Source organism: Schistocerca serialis, chromosome 2, assembly GCF_023864345.2.
Source record: "Schistocerca serialis cubense isolate TAMUIC-IGC-003099 chromosome 2, iqSchSeri2.2, whole genome shotgun sequence".
NCBI lineage: Eukaryota > Metazoa > Arthropoda > Insecta > Orthoptera > Acrididae > Schistocerca > Schistocerca serialis.
The window spans coordinates 682,108,119-682,126,498 of NC_064639.1; the positions used below are offsets into that span (position 1 = coordinate 682,108,119).

General features: G+C 36.5%; 1 protein-coding gene across 2 annotated transcripts in view; it reads right to left on the reverse strand.

The window, feature by feature from the left end:
• LOC126457801 (sorting nexin-14-like) overlaps positions 1–18,380 on the reverse strand; it is a 215,651-nt gene that overhangs the window by 150,811 nt on the left and 46,460 nt on the right. For both annotated transcript variants that reach the window (XM_050094398.1, XM_050094399.1), the window contains exons 4-7: positions 6,915–7,046; positions 4,488–4,765; positions 2,272–2,479; positions 502–616 (exon numbers count right to left, since the gene is read on the reverse strand). In XM_050094398.1, coding sequence (XP_049950355.1) covers positions 502–616; positions 2,272–2,479; positions 4,488–4,765; positions 6,915–7,046 — 733 coding nt within the window. The remainder of the gene's footprint in view (positions 1–501; positions 617–2,271; positions 2,480–4,487; positions 4,766–6,914; positions 7,047–18,380) is intronic.

The following is an 18,380-nucleotide window of genomic DNA, read 5'->3' on the forward strand; positions in this document are numbered from 1 at the left end:
ATAGTGTGCAATACTGCCCTTAGGACTTACTGTAAACTGAACGAGTATCAATACTTTTAAAGTTTTTCAGTCTTTTTCAGTATAGCTCATATGGTGAACATTATTGCACAATACTCATGAATATGCAATAAATACTGAATTTGTGAGAGAAGTGGGGGTAAATCTTGTTGTTAAGTTCATCAGTTAAGGTAGAATGTTCTTTTCATTTCAGATCATTATTCTTCACACAAACTTTCATAACTTTTATCTGATGTAAGACAACGTCTCACACCACATATAGTAAGAGTTATTTTCTCGAAATTCTTATTTATAATTACATTATATGCTGCCCACAGAAGATCAACATCCAATTTTGTTTGCTGACCGGTTCTGCAGTAAATTCAGCTTTTGGTGCTCATGCTTCTTCCTCTGTTATCCTTGAAAATGAGGAGTGTCAGAAGAGAATGATATAGGTGTGTTACATACAGAATCAAGGATTTTTTTCCCATTATCCAAGCGTACCTACATCCAAACAGAACTGTAGAATGTTGACTGATCCCACTCCTTTTAGGAACTGAATAAAAGGATAAAGTAAACTCTGGTCCTTCAGCACCCCTGCCATATCAAAACGTAATGCCTGGAAATAAAAATCCACAAGCTGTAAATATCATCATATAAATGTAATAACCGTAAAAAAATTAATTACATTTCTTAAGCATTAAATTTTAAGATCAGAGAAGGAAAATGCAGTCAATGAATGAAATATTCAACAGCCAAAAATTATCAGCAAAGCATTAGTTTCGGGACATCTGCTTTTTTATAATGGAATTTGCAGACATCTTAAACATGAATATTACCATCAACTTCTACTTAGTTAGCACTTTAATGTAAATGTAACAAAAACGGATTTTTTTCAAATGCATACAAATACAAAACAATTTAAAGGAATCTACAGGGTGTGTTCATAAAGTAATGCAAGTATCATCATAAAAAAATATTCAAGACGTAGTTTAAAATGTTTATAAATCTTAGAAGAACTTGGTAGATCGTGCATCTACATGTTTTTACAGAGTGCTCCCAAGGCACGTGCCTAGAAGGCCTCTGTGAGAATCTTGTTCAGAGTATTTATCAAAGCTGCTTTGATTGCTTCAATGCCATCAAAGTGGTGTCCTTCGAGGGCAGCCTTAATCCTTGAATAACAAAAGAAGTCTGCGAGAGCCAAGTCTGAATTTTTAGGAAACTGAGGCAGAACTGCCAGACTGTGCTTTGCCAGGAACTTGTGAATGCACAGAGCAGTATGACTTGAAAGATTGTCAAGATGGAGCACCCACATAGTAGCTGTCTCCTTTCGCATGCAAAAGGACCCTTTTTCTAAATCTTTCAAGAACATCCATACAGTATGCAATGATAACGATCTGTCCTGGATGTAGAAACTCCTGGTGGACCAGACCCTTAGTGTCAAAGAAGTCAACCAGCAATGACATGCTCATTCTTACCTTCTTTTGATGCTCATTCTTGCCTTCTTTTGCTTGTGAGATGACTGTGTGTGCTATTCAGCTCTCTGGTGCTTTGTCTCCTGGTCATACTAAAATGCATGTTTCACCCCCAATAATACACTGCCTGAAAAAAATCATGCTCAGTTTGAACATGTTCTGGAAGTTCACTCATGATTGTTACTCAATTGGCCTTTTGCTCATACGTCAACACATACACAGGGGACCAGCTTGGCCCACATCTTTTATCACATGTTTATGACATTTGTAATGAAATGCAGAGCAGTTACCTGAAGGATCAATGTCAATGCAATCATCGTAGCATTTGTTCAATGGTCAGAGTTCAACAAATCATGCACGCAAGTCACATTTTCATTAGTAAGGCTAACTGTTGGCTGTTCAGAGTGGGGTTGCCCTGTTTGGTGTATGACTTAATCATATTCCACAGTTTGATCATCTTCTCCATTGCACAACAGACACCTTTTAAGGTGAATTAACAAAATCAACAGTGCTGACGCAACCACTGCTTGGAGCCAAGTGACCTTGGGCCGGTTGTGAAGCCAAGTATCTCCCAATCTAGCCCAAGGTCCAAACACAATGTCACATGCAGTAGCTTCCCAATAAAATCACTTGTGTTACTTTATGAACACACTCTGTATATGACAAATTAAAGGAATAGTAATGTGCTGAAGCAAAGTTTAGCTCTCCCACACTAATGTTAATAAGCTGAATGGGAACTAGGCTAAATCTGTTTCAAATATGTCACATCAAAAGAAGTTCTATAAATAACTGATCTTACTGATGCATGTTTTGGAGGTGCCACAGAGGAAACAAAGTGTGCCAGAAATTGAACAGTATCAGGCACTACAGCTGGATATTGTGTTAGAGGCTGTTTATCCACCAAAAGTAGTAGCAGACTGTTAACAATGGCTGGATCAGCCAGTACATCCATTGTAGGTAAAAGCACCCATCCTGACAGAATCTCTCGTATTAAGACATTAAAATTTCTGTAAACAGAAAATATAATTATTAATTACACACAGTGCCGTACAGGTTCAGTGTGGAAAAAAAACCTATAGTTTAATATGTGCCACAAATGTTTTAGATTTTCATGGATTCGGTAAGCTGTGGACATTCTGTTTACAGCCCTAATCTAAATAATGACTTCCATACTCCTTTAGATGACCTGTATATGTCATTTTGGAATTACTAATTTCTTCTTTCTGCTCCTTTTTCAGGCTGCCAACTGACATTTCAGATCAGTATACAACACTGCTCATTGAGAGTACAGTAAGTAAATGTTTATATTACTTGATGTTTTGGAACTGCAGCTGGATGACATCAACTTCACACTGTGATATTTCAGCTGACAACTAGACAGTTATCTTGAGGTCGAGTTAACACAAAATTCACAAAATGCTTATCTGTTATGATGGAGAGTGATTTTTGGGTGGTAGTGATTTTTGTGTTCATGTCTTAATCACCATGGAGTACTGTACGAACATAGTCAAGGCTCATTTCATATTCATTATCTGGAAGTGAAATTTCTGTCCAGAAAAGAAGACGAAACAGAGTTTAATATCCAATTGATGCAGACATCATCTGAGACAGACCAAAGCTAGAATTGATAACTACAGAAAAGGAAATCAGCTACTATCTTGTTCATCACCATATCATCTACCTCAAGCGATTTGGGGAAACTGACAACAACCTTAATCAGGAGGACTGGAGGAATCCAAACTTTTCTTCAAATTGAGGCCATGTTAACTTTTTGCTGTGTCATATGACGCTGTATCATATAAAGCTGTATTATAGATCAATACGTGTGTTTCTTTAAGTTGTTCTGTCAGTTTTGTCACTGTTGTAGAGTTTTGTAATGCAGTATAACAATCATTTTAAGAATTATCATTTACTTTTGTTTAAAATAACTATATTCTTGTTTGAAATACACATCACTGCCATAAATATTTCCTGTGAGTTATCTAAGCTAGAAACAAATCCGTCATTTTATGTTTCTATGAGCAATTTTTAATTTCATGGAGTCCCTAATTTTTGCAAACTCAATGTGCCTCTAACTTCTTGGCTCGAAAACAAGACAGATGATTGAGGAGTCTCAACTGAGTGTTTTAAATAAATAGTCAAAGCTCAAAAATAGTGGAAGAAAAAGCCTTAACTTGCATCGAACATTAGCAATTGCCACTCAAGAAAATGAGTAAGGTATAAAGAGAAGATTCCAAATATACGTAATTTGGATTTTTTAGCCAATAATAAGAACTTTGAGTAAAGTGGATGACTAAAAACAATGACAGACAACCAGTGTATATTGTACATATTAAGCTCAGAGGTGACTGCACAATATTTTGTGGATGAAATGACAACCCCCCATGTTTTGACATATCTCCTGTGCTCTAATCAAATGATTAGCACATCTATGGTACGAGAAAAATAAATCACAATTCATCATTCATAACATTCATTATATGCATTTGAAATATTAGTTTCTGATCTGTGCCTTGAGGCAGGCTTTACATCAAGGTCACTAAAGATAGAGCACCAGCTCAGTCTCACAAGTACTGGGATATGAATCTGGCATGGTCTTGCTGAAGGAATCATTCTGACATTCACCTAAATTGATTTACAGAAATGACTGTAAAACTTAAAATTATGATACTTTAAGTTACAACAACAATATGGTGATCTGAGCTCCATTCCCCCTGATTATGAATTCAATATTTTAACAAATGCATCACCTTACCCAGTCTTGATTTGTAGACTTTCAGCTGTTTGTTTTTGTCAAGACAGATACAATGGTGTTAGGGTTTGTTTTACCATCACATTCTTAATTCAGAATCATACTGCACCAAGGCAAATGTTTCTGACTTTTGCCTTCACATGTAAAAGTACTCGGGTTGCACTGCTCTATCACTTGTCTGATGATAATATAGGTTGGAGGCCACATTGCATTATTGAAAAAAGGGAAGAGAACATGCACAATAATAAATCAAACTGACACACCTGCAGTTAAGCTGCTGTTGCTGAACAAGTTGCGGTAAGAGCAAACATGTGAGCTGACGCAGGTACATAAGCTCAGCTTCTCTACTGTGCACTGCTGGGTGAAGACGTGGGCCCAAATAACGTAGAGCAGCACGTTCTAACACAGCTCTGTCTAGATCTTCCAATATTCCACTTGTGGCCTGTGTTCCACCAGCTAGACGAATACTACCTAGGAAGTCATCTAGGTGACGCAATCCTACTGGCAGTAACTTGTATAGTATAACACGAGCAACATCCACCTGCCAAAAACACATATTTAAAAAACTGTTACAGCTACAAAGGCCCAACCTTCAGTTGCACAACTCAGCTAATTATACACATTACAATGGAAAAATATTAATAATATAATAAGTTAAGAAATGGTGACCCATTATTCCATGTTAAGTCACTTACTGCTAATGGGTATTACACATCCAGAAAAGAACTGAAGTATTTTATAGTACACAAGAGTTTACACCCTCTATCTCCTTAAGTGCACAGAAATTTACATATTAATGTATGTATTAATAAAGAACATTTTGTGGTGATATACACCACTCCAGAGGAGTGCTGAGAGATGATGGACATCTTCAAGATGGAACAGTGATAACATACATGTTTGAATGCGAATACTGTGTATGTGAGGTCCAGGGATCACTGACTTATTTTGAAGAGGTACAGAGGTCCTAAGGAGATATATAAATAATTTTGACGTTTGGTTATTATATAGGATAGAGAGACAAATGAAGTGTTCTTTTAATATTAATGCCATGCTGAGAGTCTGTGTTGGGATGTCATGATTAACAGGGCTATTGATGTATTAACTTTAATGATGTAAAGATTTCATGTAAATATACAGTTTATAAATGGAAATGGAATTCTGATATTCCTTGAAAGAAGTTAACATTGTGGTACTGAGTTTCTTAGAAGCAATAACAATGCAGTTGGAGAAGAATTCCTGCAAGCCTTTCAAGAGATCATGGTCAAGAATAAAATGATAATACTAACCATATATTAAACATGTCATGTTCCATCCATTCCATTGTACATGATTTAATTAATGATGATTTAATGTTGTTTCTTTGTTACCAGTTAGTTGCTCAACAGTGGCTTTGTGTAAACTTCATAGACTGTACAATTATTGCAGTAAGGAAATTCAATACTGCTACTCTAACTTCCTTGAATGATACACAAAGATCATTTGTATTTATAATCTGCAACTGTCCATAAATATATACATCAAATGGATAAGATCAAACTTCTGTCAAATCATAATGCCTGTGGTGTTGTCCGAAGAGCAACGTGCCAAAGCAAGGTTGGTACCTCACAACGCAACCACAAGAAAAGATAAGTCGCCAAGTTGCATCGACAAATGAGAGATACTGGTGTAGCCACGTCCAGAAAAATTACGCTACACCATCACAACAGCTCTTCTACTTAGGCTGAACACAGCACCGCTCAGCCCAGTCCATGATCATCAACTAAGATGACAGCATTGTCTTCTAGTAAGCCACCTGTGTGGTCACCGTTGTCTTATAGTAAGCCACCAGTGTGGTCACCGTATTATACAGAATACGAAGTGAAAATTATTTTGAAATGTACTCTGAGTGAGAGATTTGTATTTTGTCTGTATCAAGCGATATGTTAATGTTCAGATACAGTTGCAAATACTAATGACATTCCTGTGGCAGTGAATGTACAAAGTTAAGTTATTCTTGTTATCTATGTTGTAATAAAGTGAACTAATTTTCGCTGTTATAGTATCCATCTGGTCTCCTCTCAGAGCAAGATAAAGAATCCACCTTTGTACTGATGAGTGTATTTTCATCTGGTAAAACACTGTCCAACACGAAATCTCTACACAGAAATCTATCCAGTGAAAGAAAGAATATGGATGACACACTTCATTTTCTGATCAAAATCATAACTATTATCAAAAATTTACATTCTTGAAGGACTTCACTCTTTTCTGAAGTAGGAGGCCAATGTTAGGAGCTTCTATATTTACATCAATGCACATACTTCCTGTCATGGAGTTATTGTGATAGCTGTCCCATCTTGAAGACATGTCCATCGGCATGCTTCTCAACAGTATTTTCACTCTCCTCTATGATAATTTATTTTATGATTTTTCTTCACGAGTAGTCATTTGTCAGTAAGAACACACAGGGATACATATCACTTCTCTGAGTGGTACGTAACAGCACAAACAAAATTCTTAAAAGTGTAAATTCAGTTTAAAATGTAAAGGTGCATATTTGGTTGGATACATACACTCTTTAATTTGGAATATAGGAGTAGAGAAGTAGGGTGTTAATAATTTTGGGAGATACTAAATACAGTTATATAGTTTTAATGAGTATGAACATCCACAATCAGAATCCCGACTTGTGTTCAAGTCATACTTACCTGAAGTATTCTACGCAGTAATACTGATGAAGAATAGCGTATTGCATGTTTAAGCTCTTGAATGAAGCTCTCATCTGTTGACAATTCTTTATACCAGGCATACACAAATTCCTGCAGAGTTCTGTCCAGAAACTAAAAAAGGAAAAAAAGTAGCACTTTTATTACTATCTTTGTGTTACTTTATTAATTTCAGTTCTATATGCACAAAAAACTCAAATACTTCAATTGTTTCTGTTAAGCTATCTGGGCATTAAACACAGGGACAGGGAATTACTTATTTTCACACAATTCATCTCATGTTTTGATCAAACTGCTATTTTCTTTGTCTCGTTCTTTGTCTCTTATGGGGAAAAAGTAGGAACAATGGCCACAAAAAAGAAGCTATTAAACAACACTACTGTAAACATAAACCTCAAAGACATATGTAGTCATCCCGTTGTCACATGATAGAGAAGGAGGTGAAATAAGAATCTAGTCCACATTCTGCACAACATTGTAGTTCAGAATCTCAGAACAAAGGAGAGAATGGGACAAGGGTGTCTGGGGAAGAGACAGCAACAGAAGAAAGCTATACAACAGATGTTCAGGTTATGAGGATGAAAGATAACATGAATGGCGAGACAAAACCACATGATAGGGAGAGGGTTTACATCATGTTTGACAAAACAATTCAAATGTTTTGTGAAATCATATGTCTAAAAGTAAGAAATAAAACAGTTTAGAGAAACATTTGATGTGGCTTTAAATGATGCTCTAAATCATCTCCTTTTTATCAGGAAAAGAAAGAACAATGACGATGACAGCACTCGTACAGGAGACATTACTTCTTGCACCACATATATTCTCTTTCCTGATATTTGAAGGATTCTCTATTCAAACATTTTTGAGACTGGAAACTGTAGGAACTTTTTTATACGTTCAGATATATGTGACAGAGGGCAACACAACAGCACACTGCACAGTCTGCATAAACTATCAGATAAATATGAACTAGTACTCTTTAAAATTTTAAGGTTATAAATTAAACACTTAACTTTAAATTCTTAATTGGCACCTCATTTGCAGTACATGATTTCAAGTATCATTCAAAGGCACATTAAATGCTTCTCTATTCCAAGTTATTTCTTACTTTTTGAGATATGGTTTCAGAAAACATCTGTCCTTTTTTTTCCATTTTCTTTTATTTTCTAGTTTTCTTCAGAAAGCATAAAACACAACACATTCAAATACTGATCCTAATTCTATAATTCCTAAGGGCGTATAGATCAAAAGAAAGCAGTAGTAGTTTCAATTTTGTTTTGATTTGATATTTATTGTATTTTTCAACAAAAAGAAAGAAATCTACAATTTCAAAAGTGATGAGAAGTGGAACTCTTATAGCCCCTACAAGCTCTTCAGACAGTCAACCTTCATCAAAGAGTTGTCTGATCATATTGGTAGGAACTCCTTACATTCTAAAGTGTTGCTCTGCATCAAACACGGGAAGGCCTCTCAGACGTGCCTTTGACAATATCTGGGGAAGTGCAGTCATAGAACAGTCAATCTTTCTCAGTGTGTACAGGGTGCAGAAAAATATTTTGACCAAAAGTGTAGGGTAGAAAGACAGCATCAGAAAAAGAATTTGAGTTTTTGTTGTTACAGAACATAACTGAAATCTGATGTGTTGATGTCTTTATTCAAAATGAAGTGTAATTAAGAGAAAATTTATATGGTAACAAAATGTTTGGAATAACCAATCATCATGAACACAATCAGATGACCATATTTCAGATTTCAATATGTCCTAAAAAGGTCAAAGTAAAAGAAAAATGAGCACGCTCTTGTACACAGGCTTGCCATCACTTAATTAGCCAAAGTATGTCATAGCAAATGTTCAAACTGACCACTGTTTTCACACTGGCGTGGCGCAATATAATTATAGCAGTAAATATTCAATTGTGATCCCTAGTTCCTACACTCAAATTCCTTCATTTCTACACTTTTGGTAAAATTATTTTTCTGTGCCAAGAAGCAGCAGAGAAAGAGTGAGACAGAGCAACTGAGAGAGAGAGAGAGAGAGAGAGAGAGATAGAGAGAGAGAGAGAGAGAGAGAGAGAGAGAGAGAGAGAGAGTGCAAAGATTGAGACCACAACTGGAGGCAAAGTAAGCCCTATCACTTGTGTGCAGTTATCGCTCAGCTCAATGTCAAAGGCAGATGAAGTCATTGAATTTTCATGCTGATTCTGTTCACGTAATTGACAGCTATTGGCTGAATAGCATAAAGATGTTTATCATTGGTTAAAATGTTGAGAAGATAATTGAAGCGAACAAGAACTTCAAGTGGTTGTTGAGCTTCGTGAAGCTGATCTTGCTGTATCCACTGAATCTCAACAATTTCACCCAATGCACCATTGACGAGATCAGCGGTACTGAAATAATTACCCTCAACATACCTCAAGCACTGACTTTGATGCTGATTTTCATTTCAGTCTTCCATAGCCATTGGTACATTGTTCATGGTGATTTTTCAGTGCTGGCTTTCTGTATATTCTGACATTTCAGAGTACATACTTATGGCACAAACTTTATGAACTTCTGCAGCCTGTTCTGCAAGTCGTTGCTTGTTCCAGGCAATACACTGTGCATTTGTTGGATTGTTATAAAGCAACTGCTTCACTCTCTCTGATTTCAAATCAACTTCTGATATAGTTCTGCTATAGAGTACGTCCATATCATCAGAAGTGAAGTTGCCTTTGCAAAGTCAGTTCAGCAATTCAGACATTATCTTGCAGTCACAAACTCTGATTGAGTTCCACAAAACTGAAAAGGTGCCACAGATTAAAAATATGCTCTTAATACTCTGGCTGCTTGAAAATCTAAGAGCCAAGAACTGGACGCTATTAAAACAGGTCTTCGATGAGAAGAATATTTAAACTACCAAATTCCCCACTTGGTCATATTTTGACTTCTTTGAGTCACCTGTCAATCACAGGTAACATTTCATGTGAATAATTGAGTGTTCATCCATTATATCCATGAATATTACTGAATTTAGCAAATGGCACATAAGTGATTTAGTGTTGTTGGTCATTTTGAAGGGTAAAAACACAATGGCAAGTCATTCCATTTATGTTCTCAGTAGCAACACCACTTGGAGCACCGCGAAGAATACTGTCAGCCTTGATGTACGCTATTTGCAATTTGTATTAATTTGTGCATCACTCTAGGCATTAAGCTTCTGACAGTTCCACCACCTCCATAAATGAATAAACTTAGAGGTAGAACGTCTGCACTATTCATGTGCAAGTCAATTTGCCATTTGACAAATTCGTGGATTTTTCTTTGCTTGATTGCGAGTGCATGGTGCCTGACTGTTTGTTCATCATACACAATGAATTTTTGCTAGAATGTTGTACACAAAGCCCATACTAAAGTCAGGCTCTGCAGCAGTCATAACTTCTCTCATTTCAAACCTGAAGTGACAATCTATGGCTCACAATATACTAAGAGCTTCATGAGCATTCAACAGCTCACAACACCTATTCTCAAGATATTTTTTACCTGCAAGCAATGCCAACTGCAAAGAATCTCTTTTTGAATGAAGTGCTTCCTGAGCACTCCCAAAAATTCAGCATTGTTGCTATATATAAGATTTTCTCCGTTTCAAAACGGACAGTACAAAAGTAACTGTTTGTATGCAGTGTTTTAAGCACTGATGAAAGCTTTCTTTTCCAAATCTTGATTTTGCAATCTAAAAATCGTGATTTTGACCCCTTCAGTGTCACCTGCAATATCAACCTCATCATCATTGGACTCCGTTTCGTGGGATTTATTGATTGGCTTATAATTTGCTGCAAACTCTGGGAGGCAAAATGAAAATGACAGAGTCCAAAAGGTTTGCATCCAACACTTCCCAAAACAAAGCAGCCTTGGCCTTCCTTATTTTTCTGAATAATGCTGAACAGTACATTCTGTCTACTTGAGAGACATGACTTCAGATTGTGCAGCATCACAACTTTACTGCTTCTTGCTTTGACGTCCCTCGACTGTTGATAATGCTGTGTGCCATCAAATGAAGAGTTACTTTTTGTTGCCTCCTTTCCACCGTTTCTACAGCCATGTACATATTTTTGTTGATCATGTCTCTAAGCTTTGGCAATTTATTTCAAAACATAAATGGCAATTTCAATGTAAGAACCAAATGGTTGAATGTCCATATTGGTTTGCCGTATATTGAGACTGTTAAGATTGCAGTAACTGAACATTAGTAATTGGCCATTGACTCGTCTGCTTCTCATCTGCAACTGACAAATCAAGTACTATTTTTTTTATGTCCACCATTTTCAGAACTTGTGTTCTCACAAAGTTCATGAGGAAAATCAAATCTGTACAGTTTATTCCCTTTCCTGTAAGTCTTTTACCATTTCTGTACATGATATTTCTGTCCCAGTTGGTGCAATTGCTCATCAAGCTTTGGAACATTGCAATGCACTACCTGTTCAATGTACATGATTCCAGAAGCTGAACCCATATCAGGAGCATCTCAATCCAGAGCAGAATTTGATTATACACAGGACTCCTCCTCTGAAATTGAAAGCACATGAAGTAGTGAATGACACAGCTTCTTTCAATACATTTCTCTTCAAAATTACATCATATAAGTGCTTGGAAAAGTGATGATAAAAATAGTGCCATACAGGAAACTAATGGTCCCCTTTCATCCAATGTCAGATTCTAATGCATTTTGTCATTGACACTGCAGTACAGCACCAACAGAATACTCATCACCTCAGGCCACAAAAAGTCATTAGACCTGACAGTGAGGAACCAGGGACGAAGTTCTAACCATCTGACCATTATGACGAGATTGCTTGATACATTTCTCCAATAACATAGATAGGAATGTATATTCTTGAAATGAAGGCTCAGATCTGTGACCTTCACCACATTTGATGTTCCATAAACTGATATTAGTATTCACGCACTCTTCCTCTGCTCCACTATGAGGATAAATAAGTTATTCACTGAACCAGAATCTTTTATCATTAACCACTGCAAGCTGCTAGAAATACTCATATAGGTATGTCATTAAGGAAGTTTTGCATTTTTCTGCAAATCCATTTCTTCCAACTGGATAAAGATACCAGACATCATATTCTTCCGAATATTTTTGGCATGATGGACAGCAGGTTCTTTTCAGTTTTAAATTGTATGACAAAGTGTCTGTTTTCTCCCTCTTTCTTCAAACACTTTGTTTATTAGTGTTGGCTGGAATTTTTTATTCACCAGCAGAACATGATGTCAACCGCATTTCTGCCTTTGTCAGAACCAGACATTCCAGACATTTGAGTATCTGTTTCAGTTTCAGCAGAGTCTGAAACAGCATCCCAATGAGCAGCTATTAGTGAAATACTTCAATTTTCCTTTACAACTAATTAAGTTTTTCTTAATCACCCTGATTCCTTTCAAGAATTTTCCCCCCAAAACTACACCTTACACTGGCCCATTTGATATCCCATTCGTCAATTTCGCACTCTTCACTTGACTATGAAAATATGGACTAAAATCAGTAATTAAAAATGTTTAATTGCCTTGATTACATTCAACTCATTAAAACCTTTTTTGCAAAATTATACCCTACACTGGTCAACCCATTTGCTCGTTTCCCACTTGTCATTTGGCTGAATATGCAGACAAAAATAATGTAATTTATTATTAATCTAATGCAATTTATAGGGAGTTTTGTTTTCATTACAGTTCAACATTTGACCAAAAACAGTCTCACCACTGTCAAACACTGTTAATAGTTTCAAAAATAATAATAAGAAGAAGGTATTAAATGAAGCACACTGATAATACGGATTGTGATCAAAAATTTTCAATTTTTTTTCTAAATAGTTAGCATTTCAATGCTCATTGTTAAGAAACTAAATGAAAAGAAAACAGCAATTTTTATATGCTGTTACACTTCTAGTGCATCCCATCAGTAGCAGTGTTACCACATTAGTGGCTTTCCAGTTACAAATTTTATGGAACACATATTTCACTGTTGTAACAGGAGAAAAATTCTTCAGGCAACTCTATCTGTTCTTGAAGGCAAGTTATACTAAAAATCAGACGTCAAAGAGAGAGCTGCAGTAAATTATCTCCAACAGTTACATAGACAATCTAGTCAATATGATTGGCAACAAAAGGAACTATCTTCTTAGATAGTGTAGGTGAGGGAATATGAAAATGCGAGACTATTTACATAAGTTATAGAGAAGCATAAAGAAAGACACGAAAATTTTTGTTACCAATGCAAAAAATGGTTGTTCAAAATGCGAGTGCAGCTAGCAGCAAAACATTCAATCATGAGCAGGAATATGCAGAAGATTTAACCTCAAACTCATATTGTAAGATGTATGCTTAGTACTGAACATACAAGGAAGAGAAATTTTTGTCTTTGTGATGGCACTTTTGAAGACAGTGTAAAGGGACATCCTCCTCTAGCATTACTTTTCCTCAACCGTAGTAGTCGATATCAGAAATATTTTTCAAATTTTGGACAGGTCAATATTATAAAGGCTGCTTTTCTGAAAAGTTTCATATAATTTTACTCACACTATATTATATTTCAAGCTAAAATTTATGAAAAGGAATTACTTTATTTTCACTCTCACAATCGATATGTACTAGCTCTAAATGCACAGTTAAAAAAAAATTTTTTAGGGAACATTTGACACTACGAAATATTTAGTACACTTAAAATTTCTATTATTTATTACAAAATCTAGTACTGTTTATTATGTTTATTTCTGGATTCATCTATAAAATAATAATCTAAACTAATGGAAATTCATTTGTCGAGAAAAACTGTAAACCCTTTGGAATATTCTTATTAGCGTAGAGTGGGCATGCTTCTGATGTAATCGGGTGTATTTTTGTATTTTGAATGAACAATGTAATTTCAGCTATTTTAATGTGAAAATTCAATAGACAGTGTGATATAGTGAAGTGTGAGACAATAAATTATTGTAATAACAAAAATTCTGCAAAGGCATTCTTCAAAATTATTTAGATCAACTGAACGATGAGAAGCTAAAATGTGAGAATTCCAGCTCCAGGAATCAGACCCCTAGACAGGAAGAACTGACGTCAACTGCATGAGAAAAGATAACTAAAAAGTTTATTGTAAATCTTACTGTCCAACTTTACCATAGTGGACAGTAACAACAACAAAGAAGGAGGGGTAGATAACAACAGTTAAATTTGTATAAAGGATTCCACAAACTATGATTGTGTGAAATAAAGCTCATATTCATGAGGGTTGGAGGCCATAGGCAGAACACATAATGCAGATGCTCCACTCCCACCATGTAAATGGTGTAATATCGATAATTTCAAGTTTGCTGTCAAGTTTTTGATATTATTTCCCATGTTATTTAGACAGCTTTTGCAGGCTTCTCTTCATGCATATCCAGCACAGACATATTGGTTGCTGACTGCCTGAACTACAAACAAATTGTCCACAGGCCAGGCTGCTATCTATCCTTTTATAACAATGATCTTCTCAACAATAACAACGATATTCCATTTCAAGTCCACTACCAAGGCATTTCCAATTAGAGATTCATATCATTTCTCGTGAGATCCAAGCACTCTGAGAACTGATACCAAAGTTAATTTAATCTAAATACTTTGCCCTTTTTTATTAAATTACCCAGTGTCTCAATATACCAATTGCATCCTTCAAAAACTTTGTATGCTCTACCCTGGCTACTAATTTATGTTGATGCATTATATTTATTGAAGGAACTGAACTCCTTGCAGTAGAAAATTGGATGCACTGTGTTTTTTCAAAGTTCAGAGCAAGCCCACTCGGAGAAAACCAGCCAATAACTTTTCCAAACATATTATTTGTATCATTTTCTGCTGGAGTTTCTTTTGCTAGGTTAATAATGATGCTTACATCATCAGCAAACAATGTCAGTTTAGCTTCTTGTTTCACATAAGAAGGGCGGTCATTCACATACATCAAGAACACAAGGGGACCCATGATCGAACCCTGTGGAACACCTAATGTAATTTCACCCCAGTTAGATGAAGTGACAAACCTCCTTAAATCAGATCTAAAAGTTTCCTGGTGTACATATTGTTCCAAAGTATTTCAGGAGAACTGCTGGATGTTTATAACTTCTCGCCACAATATTTCGGCGCAGAATCTTCTGGCCATCTTCAGGTGATACTGGCAAAAACACACTGGGCTCTGGTATTTAAACCCCCCACCCTTCCCATTTATACCCTCTCACCACACTTCATATGACGGATTGTGAAATATGAACGTAGATGTAGAGTGAGGAGGCTGTCCATCACAAATGGAGCAAGCCATTGTAGCTCAAATCTCCCACAATAAATAGGCCTAAGCCAGTCACCCAGGAAAGTGAGATTAGAAATGGAAACTTTTATCACTGTCAAATTAATGTTTGTTTGGGCCAAAGTGAAGCACTGCCCAAAGCTGCAACTGACTTCTCAACTCTGCTTTTAGAACTTTGTACATTCATGGTAAACTAACTGAACACTGTCAGACTGTTTAGAAAATGTTAAAAAATATATTATTGATGATCAGTTTCAGCTACATCTACATCCACATTTACATGGATATCTGGTAATCATGCTTAAGTGCCTGGCAGAGGGTTCTTCAAACCATCTTCACAATAATCAATTATTATTCCATTCTCAAACAGAGCGCAGAAAAAAACAAACACCTATATCTTTCCGCTCAAGCTCTGATTTCTATTATTTTATTATGATGGTCATTTCTCGCTCTGTATCAACAAAATATATTTGATGAGCTCTGATTTCCCGTATTTTATTATGATGATTGTTTCTCCTTATCTAGGTCAGCATCAACAAAATATTTTCGCATTCACAGGAGAAAGGTGGTGACTGAAATTTGATGAGAAGATTCTGCCGCAGTAAAAAATGCATTTGTTACAATGATGCCCATCCCAAATCCTGTATTATGTCCTTAATACTCTCTCCCTTATTTCACAACAATACAAAATGTGCTGCTGTTCTTTGAACTTTCTCGATGTATTCCATTAGTCCTATCTGGTAAGGATCCCAGACCGTGCAGCAGTACTCCAACAGAGGATGAACAAGCGAAGTGTAGGCGGTCTCTTTAGTAAATATGTTACATTTTCAAAGTGATCTGCCAATAAAGTGTAGTCTTTTGTTTGCCTTCTGCTCAACATTTTCCATGTCTTTTTGCAAATTTAAATTGTTCATAATTGTAATTCCTACGTATTCAGTTGAATTTACGGTCTTTAGATTAGACTGACTTATCATGTAACTCTTATGTTTACTGCTGTGTTCAATAAACTAATAGAAAAATGCTATTAAAGTATGCACTTTACTAACACAAAAAAATTACAACTTAACGTAATACCCTTACAACAAAAGTCTATTTCAATAAAACAATATTATGAGAAGAATGGACTGCTACTCAACTTACAAGAGAGATGTTGCACCACAAACAGATGCAACAAAAACATTGCTATACATCTAAGCTTTTGGCCCCACAGCCTTCTTCTAAAGTAAAAAACAGACACACACACACACACACACACACACACACACACACACACACACACACACACACTGCCTCTGGCCATTGAGGCCAGACTAGAGCAGGAGGATTTTACAGGTGGAGAGGAGGTACTGTGAAGACATTTGTGCCCAGTTTACATGGTTTTCCAGGATTAGGTTTGTGAGTCCTATGGACTGGCAGAATGTCAACAGAGAGAGATCACTGTGGAAAAAGTGATTGCACCCAGAGCTGGGTAATTTGATGGTATGGCTATTTGGGGGGGGATTACATGAGCTGGGCAACAATACGGGAACAGTATGTGGGACTGGGTTCTGACTACGGAAAAGAAAACTTTTCTGTATTGGCGTAGATGGGAGGAGAAAGAATCCATAATGGAGAAAAAAAACACCTGAAAATATGCAAATTACATAAAAATATGTGAGAAAAACTAAACTACACCTGAACAGGCCATGAAGGTCTAATGGTACCAACCAGCTGCTGTGTCATCTTCAGTTCATAGGCACCACTGGTTACGAATATGGAGGGGCATGTGGTCAGCACACCGCTCTCCCGGCCATATGTCAGTTTACAGTAAAAAACATGAAAAAGACAGAACAAATGAAGAATAGGGGAAAATGTGAAACCTGAGGAGTAGAGGCAATTGTGAAAGGCGAAAATGAACTAAATTGACGTGAAAATACAATGAGATCATAGAGAAAAATAAATAAAAAACAATAGTGTGGAATGCAGGTTGGTGGGGGAGTTATGTATGACGAGGGGGAGAGGGGGGGCAGAAGATGTGAATGGATTAGGTGAGGTTAGTATGTACGTGATTGAGTAAGAGACGAAAAGCAGAGGGGCGGGGGGGGGGGGGGGGGGGGCAGTATTGATAGGTTGACGTTCAGCAAGTTTGTGCGGCACAGAAAGGTAAGGAAAATAACACACGAAAATGCACAAGAGTGAGGCATGAAGAATGATCTGTTCAAAGGACTAAGATAAATTAAATTGACAGGAATAATGTGGGACAAGAGATGCTGCACCAATAATAAGTGCAATCACATCAATGTGTTTCATATCGAGACAGTTGATACCATGTGGCTCATAACTCACAACATGTGCAGTTTAGAAGGCAACAGGTAACACACTGGAAAAAAGACAAAGAAATTAGAGACGCTGAGTAAAGCATGCAAAGGAAAACAGCAGTGTGCTGCAGGATGGAAGACAATCCGCTAGGCGACATCAAACAAGGGAAAATCCAGGGGGGATGACGATTATATTATGAAAAGGATAGATTGCCTTTCACCACACAAAGGAGATGTAGAGTTGCAGACAGGCATAACAAGAAGACTGCTATGTATTTAAGCTTTTGGCCACAGACACAGGTCATGTGTGAGAGTTGCTCTTGCATGAACATGTGTATATTTTCTACTTTAGAAGAAGGCCTTTTGGCTACAAGCTTAATTGTATAGCAGTCTTTTTGTTGTGCCTGTATGGAACTCAACATCTCCTCTCGATGGTGAATAGCAATCTATCCTTTTCAGAACCCTGCTGTTATTCCATCTTGGACTTTTCACTGTTTGTTTAACAAAACCTAAAGTATGTGTAACACGAGTGTGCTTAAACTGGCTTGTATTAGTAAGTCATTAAACACTTTGGACTTTGATGTGGTCTGTGTTTATGTGCTGTCGAATATCATACTCAAGTAGCATAGAACTGAAGCAGTTGGAGTGAACCCATAAAGAAACCCAATTCACAAATTATTTAGTGACACTGAAATTGTGTATTTACAAAACCAAAAGTAATGCCTGCAGAAGCAGGTAAAGGCATTATGAAGTGTGCCGTACCATAAGTTTTTCACCCTCACATTATGGGGTACTGAAAGTAGTGAAGGGCTTATGGTACAAAGGTTTTCTTAA